Source organism: Rhinichthys klamathensis, unplaced genomic scaffold, assembly GCF_029890125.1.
Source record: "Rhinichthys klamathensis goyatoka isolate OS25496 unplaced genomic scaffold, OSU_Roscu_1.1 h1tg000137l_1, whole genome shotgun sequence".
Classification (NCBI taxonomy): Eukaryota; Metazoa; Chordata; class Actinopteri; order Cypriniformes; family Leuciscidae; genus Rhinichthys; species Rhinichthys klamathensis.
Window position 1 is genome coordinate 273,586 of NW_026606672.1, and position 18,587 is coordinate 292,172.

General features: G+C 39.7%; 1 protein-coding gene across 1 annotated transcript; it reads left to right on the forward strand.

Moving 5' to 3' along the window:
• Window positions 1-5,831: 5,831 nt before the first annotated feature.
• On the forward strand, window positions 5,832-16,527 carry LOC130089813 (ectonucleoside triphosphate diphosphohydrolase 2-like). The gene is made up of 9 exons (XM_056257353.1): window positions 5,832-6,020; window positions 6,741-6,858; window positions 7,874-8,024; window positions 8,685-8,844; window positions 8,972-9,199; window positions 9,298-9,561; window positions 15,630-15,749; window positions 16,040-16,174; window positions 16,267-16,527. The coding sequence occupies exons 1-9, from the start codon at window positions 5,913-5,915 to the stop codon at window positions 16,474-16,476; spliced, it is 1,494 nt and encodes a 497-aa protein (XP_056113328.1). The 5' UTR covers window positions 5,832-5,912; the 3' UTR covers window positions 16,477-16,527.
• Window positions 16,528-18,587: the final 2,060 nt, after the last annotated feature.

Genomic DNA, 18,587 nt, shown 5'->3' on the forward strand with positions numbered 1-18,587 from the left:
CTGTGCCTTAACAGCATATAATGAATATGTTATTGTTTATAAAACCTTCTAGATTTATCTGTGAGCTATGCTTGTGTGCTATGTTTGTGTAATACAAAGTCAAAGGCACTGAAAACATACAAAATGGAAAATCTTGATAATCTAGCTTTGCAGATACAATAATGAATTAAAAACTGTACTATAGTCTGCTTCTATTCCTTCAGAATCAATGCTTTTATAATATTAAAAAAGTTTGTGTTTACTAATTGTTCTGTGAGAGATTTTGTAGATAACAATAACATACAGATAACAAAAACAGAACGAAAAAATAGTATCTGTTAGCCTCAAAGCATGTGCTAGTGCACTCCTAGTCCTAAATATGAATACAATTCACTTTTATCAAAAATTGATGACTCATCTTGTGCAACAACACCTGCTACCAAATTGCAAGCAGCAAATCATGTTCATGCCTGTGAGACTGTGACAAAACTAAAGACTACTGGCTATTAAAAAAGATGGGTCCTTTGATAAATCCTGCCTAAATTTCCAATTTCAAAGAAATGTACTTTTATATAATTCCTTGTCGGAGCTATTGCCTTGTGTGCAGCTCTCTGACATATACAGTAGCACAGCTCCCGGCTTGAGGTACATTGCCTGTCCTCCTCTTCCCCTCCTCCTCCCCACTGTTTCCTGTATCATCTACACTGTGCTATCTGATTAAGGAATAAAAGGCCAAAAATATAACTTTAAAGAAAACCGAAAATTCTTTGTTTATCCACACACTTTTTGGATTATAATTAAATTATTTAATGTTCTCTTCTACTTTTAAATCATTACACTCCTGGTATGCACTAAGATAAATCGAATGGAACTATGGAAGCCTTAATAATCCCACACAGTAGACAGACATCCTCAAGGAAATGGTGATAAAACACAATAAATTTATCTCAAAAGCCAAGACACTTCTTTGTTCAAGCTCTTCACCTCATTGGCCCAATGATGGAATCTTAAAATCACTTCTAGTCAACGACTTAATAACCACAACCTGGACTTTATGTTTCTAAATGAAACTTGGCTAGAAGACAGCTGCAGTGCAACAGTCCTCAATGAATCATCCCCTCATAACTTTACTTTTATGAGTGTTTGCAGAGCGGGTAAGAGAGGCGGGGGCTTAGCTGCTCTTTTTAAAGATGTCTATCAATGTAAGCAAATATCATTTGGGAATTACCCGTCTTTCGACTATCTGGGTATTGTGTTAAAAGGTGCTCCACGTATTTTACTTATCATTATTTACAGGCCTCCAAAATACTCTCCAGCCTTTGCTGAGGACTTTACAGAACTGTTATCAACAATTTCCTCTGAGTTTGACTGTTTTGCCATTGCTGGAGATTTTAACATAGATAATGCAGAAACCAATATGGCAAAAGAAATCAAAACTGTTTTCAAAACTTTTGATCTGACTCAGCATGTACATGGACCCACACATAATCGTGGACACACTCTAGATTTACTTAACAGTAAGGGTCTAAACATCTCATCGATTGTTATTAAGGATGTAGCACTGTCTGATCATTTCTGTATTTTCTTTGATATATTGATCTCTCCTGCCATTGAAGCTAGATCTGTGTCTGTCAAGAAGAGATGCTTAAATGAGAACATTAGTGTGCTATTTATGAAGGCCATATCTTTAAAACCAAGCATATCTGCTGACTCTGTTAATTTTCTCCTTGAATCTTTTAACTCAAAAATTAAAAGTGTAATTGATGATATTGCTCCTGTGAAAGTCAGGAAAAATAGTGGTAGACAAAAAGCACCTTGGAGAAACTCAACAGCAGTGCAAAACATGAAAAGACAATGCAGAAGAGCAGAGTGCATGTGGCGGAAGACAAAACTTGTAGTCCATTATAACATCTACAAAGACAGCACCCATGCTTTTAATATGAAACTAAGCAAAGCTAGACAGACTTTCTTCTCGAATATTATAAACAGCAACTTAAACAACACACGCACTCTTTTTGCTACTGTAGAGAGACTGACAAACCCCCCAAGCCAGATTCCCAGTGAAATGCTCTCAGACAGCAAGTGCAGTGAGTTTGCTTCTTTCTTCTCTGAGAAAATCAATAATATCAGAAAGGTGATCAGCTCATCCTTGAGTTGCGCTGGGGTCCAACAGATCAGACCACAACCTTAGAAAGTAGTTACTATGTCTGTGTTCGAAGAAATTGATGGCAAAATTTTGGAAGAAACCGTACAGCACCTTAAAACATCAACCTGCGCCCTTGACACACTTCCCACATCTTTTTTCAAAAGTGTGTAAAAACAGCTTAGAAGCAGATCTCCTAGAAGTGGTAAATGCCTCACTTCTCTCTGGGAGTTTTCCAAACTCCCTGAAAACAGCATTTGTCAAGCCACTCCTGAAAAAGAGCAATCTGGATAAGACCATCTTAAGCAACTATAGACCGATCTCAAATCTTCCTTTCATAGGCAAGATCATTGAAAAAGTTGTCTTCAATCAGCTGAACAAATTTTTAAGCTTGAATGGATACTTTGACAATTTTCAATCTGATTTCCGATCGCATCACAGCACAGAGACAGCTCTCATAAAGATAATAAACGATATTCGCTTAAATACTGATACAGGCAAATTATCAGTGCTGGTACTACTCGACCTCAGTGCTGCATTTGACACTGTTGATCACGACATACTTCTTGACAGGCTGGAAAACTGGGTGGGGCTTTCTGGGATAGTCCTAAAATGGTTCAGGTCATACTTAGAAGGGAGAGGTTATTATGTGAGTATAGGAGACCATAAGTCTGAGTGGACATCCATGACATGCGGAGTCCCCCAAGGCTCAATTCTTGCAGCACTCCTATTCAACCTGTATATGCTCCCAACGAGCCAAATAATGAGAAAGAACCGAATCTCTTACCACAGATATGCAGACGACACACAGCTCTACTTAGCCCTATCGCCTAACGACTACAGCCCCATTGACTCCCTGTGCCAATGCATTGATGAAGTAAACGGTTGGATGTGCCAAAACTTTCTTCAGTTAAACAAACACAAAACTGAAGTCATTGCGTTTGGAAACAAAGATGAAGTTCTCAAGATGAATGCATACCTTGACTCTAGGGATCTAACAACTAAAAATCAAGTCAGGAATCTTGGTGTGTCTCTAGAGTCAGATCTTAGTTTCAGTAGTCATGTCAAAGCAATAACTAAATCAGCATACTATCATCTGAAAAATATTGCAAGAATTAGATGCTTTGTTTCCAGTCAAGACTTAGAGAAACTTGTGCATGCTTTTATCACCAGCAGGGTGGATTATTGTAATGGACTCCTCACTGGCCTTCCTAAAAAGACCATAAGACAGTTGCAGCTCATACAGAACGCTGCTGCCAGGATTCTGAGCAGAACCAGAAAATATGAACATATCACACCAGTCCTCAGGTCTCTACACTGGCTCCCAGTTACATTTAGGATTGATTTTAAAGTATTATTACTGGTATATAAATCATTCAATGGCCTATGACCTCAATATATTGCAGATATGCTCACTGAATATAAACCAAACAGATCACTTAGATCATTAGGATCACATCAGCTAGAAATACCAAGGGTTCACTCTAAGCATGGAGAGTCTGCTTTTAACTATTATGCCAGCCGCAGCTGGAACCAGCTTCCAGAAGAGATCAGATGTGCTCCTACAGTAGTCACATTCAAATCCAGACTCAAAACACATCTGTTTAGCTATGCATTTACTGAATGAGCACTGTGCCACTGTTCGTCCGACTGTTTTTACTGTACTTTATTTTATTTTTTATTCTAAACTGTTTTAATTATTCTTATTTGTTTTGATTATTTTATTTCCTCCTATGTAAGGCATTTTGAATTACCATTGTGTATGAAATGTGCTATATAAATAAACTTGCCTTGCCTTTCCTTGCCTTATAGAATGTCTTGTGTGTGTAAAAAAAAAAAAATCACTGAGGATGCTGAATTCAATTTCTTTTCACAATGTATATTGTTTCTATGGCTCCTAATTATAAAATAATAGACAAAACATAACTGTCTTTACTCTAGCGCCACCTAGTGGCCGATTGATGTCTGTTTGCATGCCTGAATAGAAGTTTTGCGTTTCTGTAGTTTACGGTCTCTGACATCCAGACACTTTTAGGGCACAAAATACTGAAATTTCTTTTGTCACTATATGTATATAATTATAAAAATGCATAAAGTGTTTTGTGAGGGTTGTGTTTAGAGGTAGGGTTGGGGTTAAAGGGTTAGTTCACCCAAAAATGTCAAAAATTATGTCATTAATGACTCCAACAACTTCCATTGAAAATGTATGTACGGTATACTGTCCTTGTCCAGAAAGGAAATAAAGACATCATCAAAGTAGCCCATGTGACACCAGTGGGTTAGTTAGAATGTTTTGAAGCATTGAAAATACATTTTGGTCCAAAAATAAAAAAACTACGACTTTATTCAGCATTGTATTGTCTTCCGGTTCTGTTGTCAATCCGTGTTCACGAGTCCGCAGTGACGCTACTGACGTAAGACGCTGCTGACGTGTATCTGGTGCGTCCGTGTATTCGGGTTCAAATAAATATGGCTGGGCAAAAAAATGCAAGTCTTCCTCTGTGTCGAAATCCTGTTTGCGAAGATTGTTTTGTTTACAGCGTGCGTCTCCCTCAGACTGTAAACGAAGCTCTTTCGCACCAGATAACACGTCAGCAGCGTCTTACGTCACCAGCGTCACTGAACGCGAATTGACAACAGAAACGGAAGAGAATGCAATGCTGAATAAAGTCGTAGTTTTTGTTATTTTTGGACCAAAATGTATTTTCATGCTTCAAAACATTCTAACTAACCCACTGATGTCACATGGACTACGTTGATGATGTCTTTATTTCCTTTCTGGACAAGGACAGTATACCGTACATACATTTTCAATGGAGCGACAGAAAGCTCTCGGACTAAATCTAAAAAATCTTAAACTGTGTTCCGAAGATGAACGGAGGTCTTACGGGCTTGGAACGACATGAGGGTGAGTCATTAATGACATCATTTTTATTTTTGGGTGGACCAACTCTTTAAGGGATAGAAAATATATTAAAATATATATATTAAAATTCATGGCTGGGCTGCTATTGCCTAACATTTGGTTACTCGTGCCAATGCCAAACCGTTTCAAAGGTACCAGCAGCAGAAACTCTTGGGCTGTGGACAATGAGAGACGTGAGTTGTTCTCTGATGAGTCACTTCAAACCCCTTATTCCCACATCCGGGAGAGTTATGTGGAGAAGCCCCAAAGAACCCCCCGGACTGTTGCACTGGAATGGATGAATGATGGTTATAGGGCTGCAATATCATGGCAATCCCTAGGCCCACTACTTGTGCTGGATGGGTGCGTCACTGCCAAGGACTACCGTATCATTCTGGTGGACCGTGTGCACCCAATGGTTTGTACCCTGAAGGTGGTGCTGTGTATCAGGATAATAATGCTCCAATACACACAGAAAAACTGGTCAGAGAGTGGTTTGATGAACATAAAAGTAAAGTTGAAAATCTCTCTGGCCTGCACAGTCACCAGATCTTAATATTTTTGAGTCACTATGGGGTGTTTTTCAGGAGCGAATCAAGAATCGTTTTCCAGAACACAGACTGCAGATTAATCTATCAAAAAAAAAAAAACATTCAGTATAAAGTCATTGCCACAAAAGTGCACACTTCACCAGTCAGACTTTTCAGATAAATGAACGTTTGTTCTTGATACAGATGATATGGTTTACGTGCCCAGACAGGTCTGACAGGTTGGTTTACTTTAGTGTTAACGTGTCAAAAGTTAAACGTTTCTAAAACGTCCTGGCTACAGTCTGACTACAGTCAGTCAGCAAAGTCACTGTATTCTTGTTTACAATAGGTTATAATGCAGTTGCAAATATGTACCGCTATTGCAACTCTATTTATTTCATTTATAGGCATCCTTCTGCTCGTCATCAACCCTGAAGACATCAAAGTACCAGCTCAGCTCATGGTAATTATTTGCTGTTCATTAGTGAAATAGGCTACAAATTTGACAAAGACCGACACAAGGCAGTCCAGGCAAAGAATGTTTGAGCTATCTGATTTGATTTTAGAAAAGAAGTTCTTATCTGCCTGCCAAGAGGAAGATGAATCTTCTAGCACGTGGTAGACAGCCATTGAATCGCAGCTGGCAGCTTTTATGACAGTCTGAATGACTGCTTTTGAATCATGATTGCTGTTGCTCCAGCCAAAAACAGAGCAGAAACATTAAATAGATGCTTGTGAATGCTCTTATTAAATAAAAAAAGATTAATTGGTTTGAAAGAACAGTTGACCTAAAGACAATTGTTTTATTTTTGTAGTTATAATAAATGCATACAACAAGTAGCCTAAATACGAGTGCCATCATTCATTTGTGAAGTTGTAAATAGTTTTTAGCCTTAGCTCCAATTTTGAGACAGAGATAGTTGAAGGACGTATGGGCATGCCAAAGGTACATGTTGTGCAGAAAGGTGCATAACGTTACAACAGTAACTTATAATATGGGAGGCCGGATGGGACGGAACACATTAAAACACTTGCAAAAAAAAAAAAAAAAAAAAAAAAACTTGCACATTTACAATTGTAAAGACCTTTCAGCACGCTAACTACCTTCTGGCACGCATATTACTCCGACCTGCAGATACCCACACTTGGCAATTTTAGCTTCTGTTGGGTTTTTTCTCCCCAGTATGGAATAGTCCTGGATGCTGGATCTACTCATACTTCCATGTTCATCTACAAATGGCCAGCAGACAAGCAAAACGGTACCGGCATAGTCAGTCAACACAGCGAGTGTCATGTAAAGGGTGAGTAGACAATAAAAAGTATTATTAGAAAAAGAAAAAGAAGGAAAGAGTATTGTTGTCAAGAGATATATAGTAAAAGGATGAATAGTTCATGGGAAACTGTCGTTAATCCAATAATATATACTTCCCAAAGGCGAGACCAGACAAAAAAACTGAACAAAACAGGAAGTATATATACAATGAATAAATTAGTTACTAATTGAATGACAGGTGAATAAAAAATCATTAATCACAGGAACAAACTGGCACACACTAGGAAACTGGCCCCGTGTTAGAAATCATCCCCTATACCCCTATTCTCTACATTACTCCACTAAAATAGTCCAATAGTGAATTCAGACTCTGAGTGTGCCGGAAAGGCTGCCACTTTTGCATAGTTTGTGATTGCTTTAATTATTTGAAACTTAGCAAACGGGCAGCTCCTTTAGTAATGAAAAGATTTATCTTGAACTCTGTCATGGAAACAAGCATGTATAAACCTTAATTAAACAATTTACGGATAAAGTAAAAAGGATGTAGTAAATGTAAATGAGACAACAGACAAAGCCTTTTTATAATATACCGGCTTGCAGGGTTAGGTTCCGCCGGAACTCGACTTGCGTAATGCTTTTACAGGAAGCATGCAGTGATGATAGATTGTAAAGTTATAAATATGGATATTTTTCTTAAGGCCTTATTAACCCCCTGGAGCCGTATGGATTACTTTTATGATGGATGGATGTGCTTTTTGGCCTTCAAAATCTAGGGTACAGTACCATTCACTCCTATTATAAAACTTGGAAGAGCCAGGATCTTTTTTTTATATAACTGTGATTGTGTTTGGCTGAAAGAAGAGAGTCACATACACCTAGGATGTCTTGAGGGTGAATAAATTATGGGATAATTTGCATTTTTGGGTGAACTACCCAAAACTTGTCCCATTTCCTCTGTCCCATCTATAAAAGCAGGAAACCCCTTCCAGAATAAAATGATTTGGCTCAATTTCATTAGTTTGCTTTTGATTTCTCCTACTCAGGAGGCGGGATCTCCAGTTATGCAGGTGTCAGAGGAGGAGCAGCCCGTAGCCTTGAGGAATGCATGGAAAAGGCTATGCAGGAGATCCCAAAGTCGAGACACAAACTCACTCCTGTGTATCTCGGGGCCACAGCAGGCATGAGGCTACTGAAGTGAGTCAGAATCAAAAAGAGCTTTATTGCCAAGTTTTCTTACACATACAAGGAATTTTACTTTAGGTGACAGAAGCTTCCAGTGCACAGACAGAATGACAGCGACAAGACAGATAATAAAAAAATATAAAAATACACAATATACAAAATAGGCAAAATGTGTAGTTATGTTATAATTAAATGTAAGGGAATGTAAATAAGAGGTATGGTGTGCTAAACTAATAAGTAAAATAGTGCTCTGTATTGCACATATTTATTGCCCAATGGGGGCATTTAACTGTTCATGAGGAAGATGAGGAAAATATGAGGCCTGAGGAAAGAAAATGTTCTTGTGCCTGGTTGTTCTGGTCCTCAGTTCTCTATAGCACACCGACCAGATAGCAACAGTTCAAAGAAGAAATGGCCTGGATGTGAGGGGTCCATAGTTATTTTGCCAGCCCTTTTAGTATAAGGGTATAGAGTCTGTTCAAATGATGAATATACTCTTATGAATTAATTATTGTATAGCTTTTCTTAATGCCCACTCTGCATTTTACAAAAACAACAAAGCAATGCTGTTTTACATCATATGTTCATACACTGGAAAAAAATTCTAAATAGAGTGGAATGCTCCTTAATGGATCACAAATAACTAATATATTTGTTTGTCGTATCACACAGTATTTCTAAACCCAAAGAGTCAGATGAGGTTTTGAAGGAAGTGGGAGACAAACTGAAGACCTACCCATTCAGCTTCAAAGGTGCCACTATTTTAAGTGGACAAGAGGAGGGAGCTTATGGATGGGTCACAGTCAACTACCTACTTGAAAAATTTATCAAGGTATAGACTTAAGTTTTGTTCTAAAATGCAAAAATCAAGACATATTTCAGAGACTAATTTATAGATAATTCCACTGTATAATTGTATGTTTTATGCACATTATCTTTCTAATCCTTCATTTCTCTAGTATGGTTTTGTGGGTCAGTGGCTGTCTCCAGGCAGAGACACTGTTGGTGCGCTGGACTTTGGTGGAGCTTCTACTCAGATCACATTTGTGACTGAACAAACAGTGGAGAACAAAGACAATCTGATGAAACTGAGGCTGTACGGACGAGACTATAAGATTTACACTCAGAGTTTTCTGTGTTATGGCCGAGAGCAGTTCTTACTCAAACTGCTGGCACATCTGATCACGGTTAAGTGCAAACCTTTTAAATTACCATTAGACAATATGATTTGATAGCATTTAGAGTATAATATCTAATGTTTACTCTTTCTTTATGTGTCTTATAGACTCAGGATTCAGACAGCTCCATAGTCCATCCTTGCTATCCTGCAGATTACAATCACTCCATGAAGCTGTGCAGTGTGTTTGACACTCCATGCAATAAAAGACAAACTCCCTGTAAACCTGATGACAACCTGCAAATAAAGGGCACTGGAAACTACAATCAATGCATGGGAAACGTTTCTCATCTCTTCTCTTTTAACCACTGTTCTTATTCTAAATGCTCCTTTGATGGAGTCTTCCAGCCAAACATTACTGGAAACTTCATGGTAAGTATATGGTTTTCACTTGGATTATATATTTTTAAATATGTTCTACTGACTTGTAAAATTCACAGTTCCATAGAACAAATGATGGTCAATGGCTTTTGCTCTTGCATTCTTCCTCTTATGCAGATGGAACATTGTACTGAAATACTCTGTTCTCTATAAGACTCATTGACATTGCAACACCAGTACTGAATCTATAGCTCGCAAAAATGCCAGCGCGACCATTGCAGTCCAATTACAGATTATTGGCTACTAAGTTGGGTTCTCGTTCAAACATTCGCTCGGTATCTCACTATGGGAAACGCCTCGGGCGTGACCGATCCTGGAAGCACCAATTACACCATGTCTGTCAGTTGACAGACCAATAACGACAGGGATGCCGGAGTCTTGCCTCCCTCCTATATATAGCTGTTAGTGGTCCCCACTTAATTCTCGTTTTCTTTCCCTTGAAGATCCTTATAGGGAAGCTACTGTATCCTCAGCAGATCCTCGCAGAGAGTGGCCACTAAACAGTTCACTTGACGAGCCGGTGTTTTTGGGTATGTCTCCGAAACGTGGCTATTTTTCCTTAGTCTTCCGAATATTCAAAGTGTCAAAATGAATATTTTTCTTCTGTTGTCTTTTTACTGGTGGGAACAAGGCAGATTCTCATTTTTCATATCTCTGAATGTTATGGTGACTGTGAACCCACCCAGCATCTCAGCAAAGGGTGAAGATCCTTCTCGCCCATGCACTTGCGGGTCTATGATTTCGTCCAAAGACTCTCATCCTCTATGCATTGCTTGTCTGGGAGTTAGACGTACACAGGCCGTGGTCGCTAATCCCGAGTGCTGCCCCCACTGCTCTCTTTTCCTGTTAAGGGTATTAGAGCGCAGAATGCGAATCGTGGCCGCGAATAAGGAGGATGCAAGTTTTTCTGTAGGCTACCACCCGTGGAGAAAGACGGGGCTGCTCAGCAAACCCAGTTGTCTATATCTAGGGAGAGTTAATGGATGTAAGACTTGATAAATTAGATAATGTCGGGCCGTCTGGTTGAGGAACGACCACTCGCCGAGAAGACAAAGGACGTTTCTGGAAATTAACATTTGAACTCTCAAATGTTTTGTCTTGGTCTGAGTATAAAGAAATGTCTCAAGAGGCTCGGCGCAATTTGTAATGAGAATGAGATCATTGTCTTTCAGACACTCAGCATTATGTATAATATTTTCCTGAGTTAGGTATACATCTTTTACTCTTTATCTCTGAGCATTTGATGTTTTGTATTGATTATCTTTGAATTGATTATGTAATTGGCGGGATACATTTACCTGACAGGCTGACATAATAAATTGTTACATTTGATTTTATTCTGACTTACTCTGAAATTATTTTCCCAAGTAGTTTAAGCGAATGCGTATGATACTGCAAATCTGCGTCAGATTAATAACGAACTAATGTCCAGTTTTGAGCGGAGCACACCAACTGCGATTTTAGAATTTCGTCAAATATTTGGCACTAATTTCAAGTGTAGCCAACTTGGACTATACACTCACCTAAAGGATTATTAGGAACACCATACTAATACTGTGTTTGACCCCCTTTCGCCTTCAGAACGGCCTTAATTCTACGTGGCATTGATTCAACAAGGTGCTGAAAGGATTCTTTAGAAATGTTGGCCCATATTGATAGGATAGCATCTTGCAGTTGATGGAGATTTGTGGGATGCACATCCAGGGCACGAAGCTCCCGTTCCACCACATCCCAAAGATGCTCTATTGGTTTGAGATCTGGTGACTGTGGGGGCCATTTTAGTACAGTGAACTCATTGTCATGTTCAAGAAACCAATTTGAAATGATTCAAGCTTTGTGACATGGTGCATTATCCTGCTGGAAGTAGCCATCAGAGGATGGGTACATGGTGGCCATAAAGGGATGGACATGGTCAGAAACAATGCTCAGGTAGGGCGTGGCATTTAAACGATGCCCAATTGCCACTAAGGGGCCTAAAGTGTGCCAAGAAAACATCCCCCACACCATTACACCACCACCACCAGCCTGCACAGTGGTAACAAGGCATGATGGATCCATGTTCTCATTCTGTTTACGCCAAATTCTGACTCTACCATCTGAATGTCTCAACAGAAATCGAGACTCATCAGACCAGGCAACATTTTTCCAGTCTTTAACTGTCCAATTTTGGTGAGCTCTTGCAAATTGTAGCCTCTTTTTCCTATTTGTAGTGGAGATAAGTGGTACCCGGTGGGGTCTTCTGCTGTTGTACCCCATCCGCCTCAAGGTTGTGCGTGTTGTGGCTTCACAAATGCTTTGCTGCATACCTCGGTTGTAACGAGTGGTTATTTCAGTCAAAGTTGCTCTTCTATCAGCTTGAATCAGTCGGCCCATTCTCCTCTGACCTCTATCATCAACAAGGCATTTTCGCCCACAGGACTGCCGCATACTGGATGTTTTTCCCTTTTCACACCATTCTTTGTTAACCCTAGAAATGGTTGTGCGTGAAAATCCCAGTAACTGAGCAGATTGTGAAATACTCAGACCGGCCCGTCTGGCACCAACAACCATGCCACGCTCAAAATTGCATAAATCACGTTTCTTTCCCATTCTGACATTCAGTTTGGAGTTCAGGAGATTGTCTTGACCAGGACCACACCCCTAAATGCATTGAAGCAACTGCCATGTGGTTGGTTGATTAGATAATTGCATTAATGAGAAATTGAACAGGTGTTCCTAATAATCCTTTAGGTGAGTGTATAAACTAAAAAGAGAATTTCTGTTTAGGAAAGCAAAATGTTGCTCGACCAACCTAAATAGGGTGAGTATTCTCTGTTTTAATGTAATGTTACTCTAGCTAAGTGTACGTGGGAAACCATGGCATGACCAAACCAAAGCTACTGCATATTGGTCGGCTTATATCTGTAGTTGTGGTCATGACCTCTGACTAAGAGAGAATGTTATTTTAATTCATGTGTATACAGATCCATGGGGGCTATACAAAATATCTTAGATAGAGTAAGCGTGAATGCGACCATCTAAGATATTAGCCATTTACCTCTGTTTAGTGACCAAAAACTGACGAGTTTGTGATCGGGAGACCCGCGTTAAACGGCCGGCACGAGGACCTCGAAGCGACATAGATTCCTAATGAACAGGTAAAATATAAAGTAAAGAGTTGAATAGAACAATGTGTAGCTAAACTATTATAAAAATTACATTCCAACCAACAAAATTGGCATTCCAACCTAAATTCGAGGTCGTAATAAAATGGAGTCAGATAAAATTGAATTGGAACTAAATTCCTTTACCACGCTGAAAAGACAGTAAAGCGAAGAAACCTTCACCCCTTATCGGAAACTGTCTTTGGACCGATTGGGCAGGTCTTACATGGACGACATATGTCCAGAACCTAAAAACCCTAATACGGGCAGAGGTGAACAAGACAGCCACAGCCAAGAGGTAAGGCCTCGCTTGTGGCTGCAGTGGCTAAACATCGCCCAGCTTACCCATAAGGTGACAAGAACAGGCAGGCAACCTTAAACCAGTGATCTATTTCTGAGTCAAAAGAGGGGCAACAGCACTCACAGAGTCTCTGTAGCACCCCTCTCCATACCACAAAAGTCTTGTTCTCCCCCTCCAGCAAAGAAGCATCGGAGTTTGATTCAAGTTCAGTGTTCAAAGGAAAACAGTTCTCAGGCTGGAGTGTGTGCACCAGTTCACCCAGTAACCCCCAAGTTGTTTCTCCCCTCTCCACCCGCGGGGCTATGCAAGAAAGAGGAGGAGGGATCGCAAAGTTAACAGTGTGTGAAACAAATAAAAATGTTCCATGTGCATCCAGGCAGTAGGCGCACAGAAAATTCTTTAGGTTTGCCTATCAGGGCACAGCCTACGCATTTTTGACAGTTCCCTTCTGGCTCTCATTAGCCCTGAGTGTTCAGCAAATGTGTCAAAGTAGCTGTGACTTCCCTGAGAATAGCGGGTCTCAGAGTGTCAGCTTATTTGGACGATCTGTTCCTCTGCGCTCCGTCACGGCAGCAGGCGGAGACAGATAGAAAAAATGCTTGTGTCTCATTTAGAGAACTTAGGGTTTAAAGTAAACGAGATGAAAAGCTGGCCCATAAGCGGTTTAATTTGAGTGTTATGGGTTTGCCTGTGAGGGTGATTGAGACTATTCAGAATGCGAGAGGGGCTTCAGTGCGCTCTGCATATGATCGGAAATGGAATGTGTTTGAGCGATGTTCCGCACAAAACACATCGTCCTTTTTCTCTGTTTTCTGCAGGAACATTTGGATTAGGGTAGAGCCTTTTCAATTGTTAAGGTTTATCTTGCTGCAATTTCTGTGAGCCATGTGGGGATTGACAGGAATACCATAGGTCAGAACCCGCTCAATATACAGGTTTATGAGAGGTGCATGGGGTTTGAACAGGGTTTCAAATCCACTGATTAGGCTGTGGAATCTGTCTGTGGTCCTTAATGCACTATCTCGGCCCCCTTTTCAGCCTATAGCCTAGTAGTGATTTAAAGCTCCTTTCGACTGCGAAGCAGGTTAGTGAACTTCACGCTTTGTTGATTTATAACTCCTGTATGCAGTTCGCTATGGATTACTCGAGAGTAACTCTCAAAACTATTCCAGCGCTTGTGCCTAAAGTAAGACAGTCAGCTTGCGCAGGCCTGCAAAGAGGTGGATTTACTGGCTTTCCATCCGCAGACTTTTTCCCCATAAGAGAATGAGCGGCTTCAAGGCTTGTGCCTTGTCCGTGTGTTGCGTCACTATTTGGACAGAATGAAAACACAAAGGAAGAGTAATTGTTTCATGGACTACCAGAGGTATGGCTACCTCATGGGCACTATTTAAGGGCATGTCAGTTCAGGACATATGAGCGGCAGCAAGTTTGACTTCCGCCTCACACATTTTATAGACTGGCTTATCACTGGCTCATTCCATCTTAATTGTGTAAAACAAAAAACCTTGTTCACATATATACCCACCCATTCTATTCGGAGAATGGGTTTTGTGTGTTAAGTAGTCTACATCACTGCGTTGATTGACATGCCTGCTTCGGACAGCATATCTGCAATACAGGAGTTGTTTATATCCCATAGTGAGATACAAAGTCAATGTTTGAAAGAGAACTTTAGGTTACTTACGTGAGGCATCTAACAATACTTCCCTCCTTGCAGTTGCACGGAGAAGAGATATGCTGAGAATAGCAGCGATATATATTCTGGAGGTGGGACTCCTACATCACTGTCATGATTGTTCTGTCAACTGACAGGTGTGTTGTAATTGGTGCTTTCAGGATCGGTCACACTTGAAGGTGTTTCCCATAGTGAGATACCTCACTCATGTTATCGGAAAACTGGGTTTACGTAAGTAACAGTTTTTTAGTGAATCAAAAACATACAGTGCAATCAGTGTGGTCTGACACCCGAATGATTGATTCTTATGAGTCAGGTTCTTTTTTCAGCAAAAACAGAGTGCAATCAATGTAGTCTGATTCAATTATTTTTAGTAAATCAGAATCATACAGGGGTGGTGATGGCGCAGTGGATAAGACACATGCCTTTAGTGTGAGAGACCCGGGTTCGAATCCACAGTGAGACACCAATGTGTCCCTGAGCAAGACACTTAACCCCTAGTTGCTCCAGAGGCATGCGACCTCTGACATATATAGCAATTGTAAGTCGCTTTGGATAAAAGCGTCAGCTAAATGTAAATGTCAATGTCATACAGCTCAATCAGTGTGGTTTGACTCCCAAATGAATGACTCTTATGAGCCGGTTCTTTTTAGTCCATCAAAAACATACAACGACTGTAAACTGATTCTCAAGCAAATGAGTCAGTTCTTTTTAGTGAATCAAAAACATAGAGCGCAACCAGTGTAGTATAGTTCCTTAACGAATTACTCTAATTAAGTAATAATACATTTTTTATTGAATCAAAAACACAGTGCAACCAATGTGGTCCGACTACCGAATGTCTCTTATGAGCCGTTTTTCCCCCGTTTTTTTTTTAAATCAAACACTGTAAAGTGTTAAATGCTTTACGATTCCCATCTCTCCTTATTTGGCACAGGCATTTTCTGCATTTTTCTACACTCATTTGTTCCTCCAAAGAGCTGCAGGCATCACCATCACATCTACAGCAGATTTAGAGGACGCTGTCCGTGTCGTCTGCAACATGAGCTTTCAGGAGGTACCACCCCGTTGAGTTCAAATAACATTACATTTTAAGACAACTTGCATTTTTCCTCTATAAAAAACATTTAGTAGCCTATGTTTATTTTACATTGTTTGAATCATTAACAAATTGATGCAATATAAGCTGTTTTAGGTGTTCATGGAATTCAATCCAACACTGTCAAGTATTTTACCAGACTGGTCAAAGCTAATAATTCCTAGGCCTAGTTTTTAATTAAATTGAAATGTTATTACATTTTAAGTATTCCCCCAGGCAATATCTATTTCTAACTTCCTCTCTGTCAGATGCTAAATATGTTTCCTGATGAGGCAAACCATTTGAGGGATTACTGTGCAGATTCCATTCTTCTGCGGGTTCTACTGATCAATGGATATGGCTTCAGTGATCTCTCCTTCCCACACATCTCCTTTCAGGGGAAAGTAAGCCCTCAGGAAGACAGCTCTATATGCAGTTTTAGGCTAAGTTATCATATGCTGTCAAGCCAATGTCAACATGTAACTTTGGTTTGCAGGCTGAAGACAACTCTGTTGGCTGGTCCCTTGGCTACATGCTAAGTTTAAGCAACTTGCTGCCTGCTGAAAACGTGTTACTGAGAAAAGCACTGCGCCCAGATGCCTGGCGTGCTGCTATTTTCCTCTTTTCAGCCCTTCTTATAGCTACTATATTTTTTCTGATGCGATCCTACCAAAGAAATGCTACTAAATTATGTTGTTACCCTTGATCATTATGCTCTAAAGAGTTTTTCTGTCCTTAAGAAATAAGCCGTAAGGATGCACACTAGTGTAAATGTTTGTAGACCTATTGACCGTTTAAAAAGTCCGATTGTTTTGTAATGTGATTTGCAGTAAAATTCATGAAGATTATGTGAAGCTCTGAATTATGAGATTAATTAAATATGTCTAACACTGTTGTGATAGTTGTGATACACCCTGACATCTGAGTGAAAGGGCTTCTTGAACAAGAAAATTTTTTGAGCAGGACTTATTTTTTGTCCATCTGGAATTGAATGGATGGTTATGGTTTGCTATCACTGTGTGATATCATGTGAGTTTTTTTTTAATTCAAGAAACAGATGTCAAAAAATAAACTCTCCTACCTGGCTTTCACAAGTGTTGGTAATCACTGTTGATTGTCCTGATGCGTTTGAACACAGTTACATTGATTGTTACATTTATTGTCTGTATGCCCTGAGGATGGTCTTTTGACCGAAAGCTTGGATTAAATTTGCTTAAAGGATTTAAGTGTGCGGACAGTTTATTTTTTGAGATCTTTAGTCTTGTGTGTCTGGCACCTTGATGATCGTAAGTGCGGTGTAACTCCTTCAATTCAAGAAACAGATGAAAATATTCAATGTCAGTGAGTTGTCCCGCCCTCGCGCCAGTAAACACGTCATCAGAGATGAGAGGAAGGTTCTTTTGATTAAAGATTAGGCCTATGAGAGCACATTAATAAAAAAAAAGAAGGGCTCGACAGCGTTTGTCCGGGACAAGTGGATTTTTTGAAGGGACAAGTATTCCGGACACTTTGCACAGTAAAACGTCCCGTAAGATATCAATCCGCGGAAAGATAAACCTGATTGGCTCTGGCTCTGGGGACATGCCTTCCACACGTTCCAAAGTTTGATTGACACATTTTGGACAAATCATTTTGGAGAAATCTTGAAAAAACTGCCGGGAGACACAGTGTCCGGATTACCGTGAGGACTCTCATGTGAGCATTTATTCTAACGTTAAGGTTATATTTAAGAATTTTAAATATTTAATTTTTTTAAATCCCTTAAAAAAGTACAAATATTTGCAAATTGCAACTCATAATTATTTTATAATACCATAATAATTTTTTTTTGGTCATTTTCTGGTGGGTGATCATGTTTTAAGTGCCGTTTTCTTTGGAGGTAACTTATTCTCCCCTCTTCCTTTTGTCCTGCCGGAAAATCTTCCCCCTGCCATTTTCTGAACAGTCATTGGTGTACGTTAGAAACTATTGACTTCTTTGAAACGACTGGCTCTGTAAACATAGGGTTGGTCGGAATCGAAAGAGGAAGAGGCAAAGATGACACGGATATATATACGGATATATATATATATATATATATATATATATATATATATATATATATATATATATATATATATATATATATATATATATATATATATGCCGTGACCTGAAAGTGTTTATTTATAGAATTTGCGAGAAAAGGTCAAGTGTCCTTAATACCGTGATGTCCGGAATACAGTGAGTCTAAAGCCGCGTTTCCACCGCAATTGCCCGGAACAATTTGTCCCAGGAACTTTTTTCCCAGGAACTTTTTTTGCCCCAGACCGGTAGCTTTCTGCGTTTACATCGCGGTCTAAAGTACCGGGTAAACTGCGCGCGACTGCTCATTGCTTGCTTGTGACGGACAGTAGACTGTAAAAGACAGTAATCAGTTTTGAGCGCCACATTTATAATAAATATGGAAGAGATTCACACTGTGCTGCAGTTGTTTGAGATGTATTGGTTTACTAACCAGGTAATTAACAAAACGGCAGAAAAGAGACGAGCACTGATACTAAAGCGTGTTCAGAAAGCTCGTAATGCTAACGTTAGATCTAAAATTAGACAGCGTATGTTATCAGCTATTGCGGACATTGACCGTGAGAAGGCTGGGACGAACGCGCAGAAAATTTCTCTTCCGCAAATACGCTTAATAAAGCCTGAATCTCGTCGTCGGTCCAGCTGCCTTTTTTATTTTTATTAAATTCCATATTTGCAGACAGACAACTCTTACTGCATGGAACTTCATTACTGCATGAAGCCACGAACTGCAATAGATTCTAAAAATTCCGG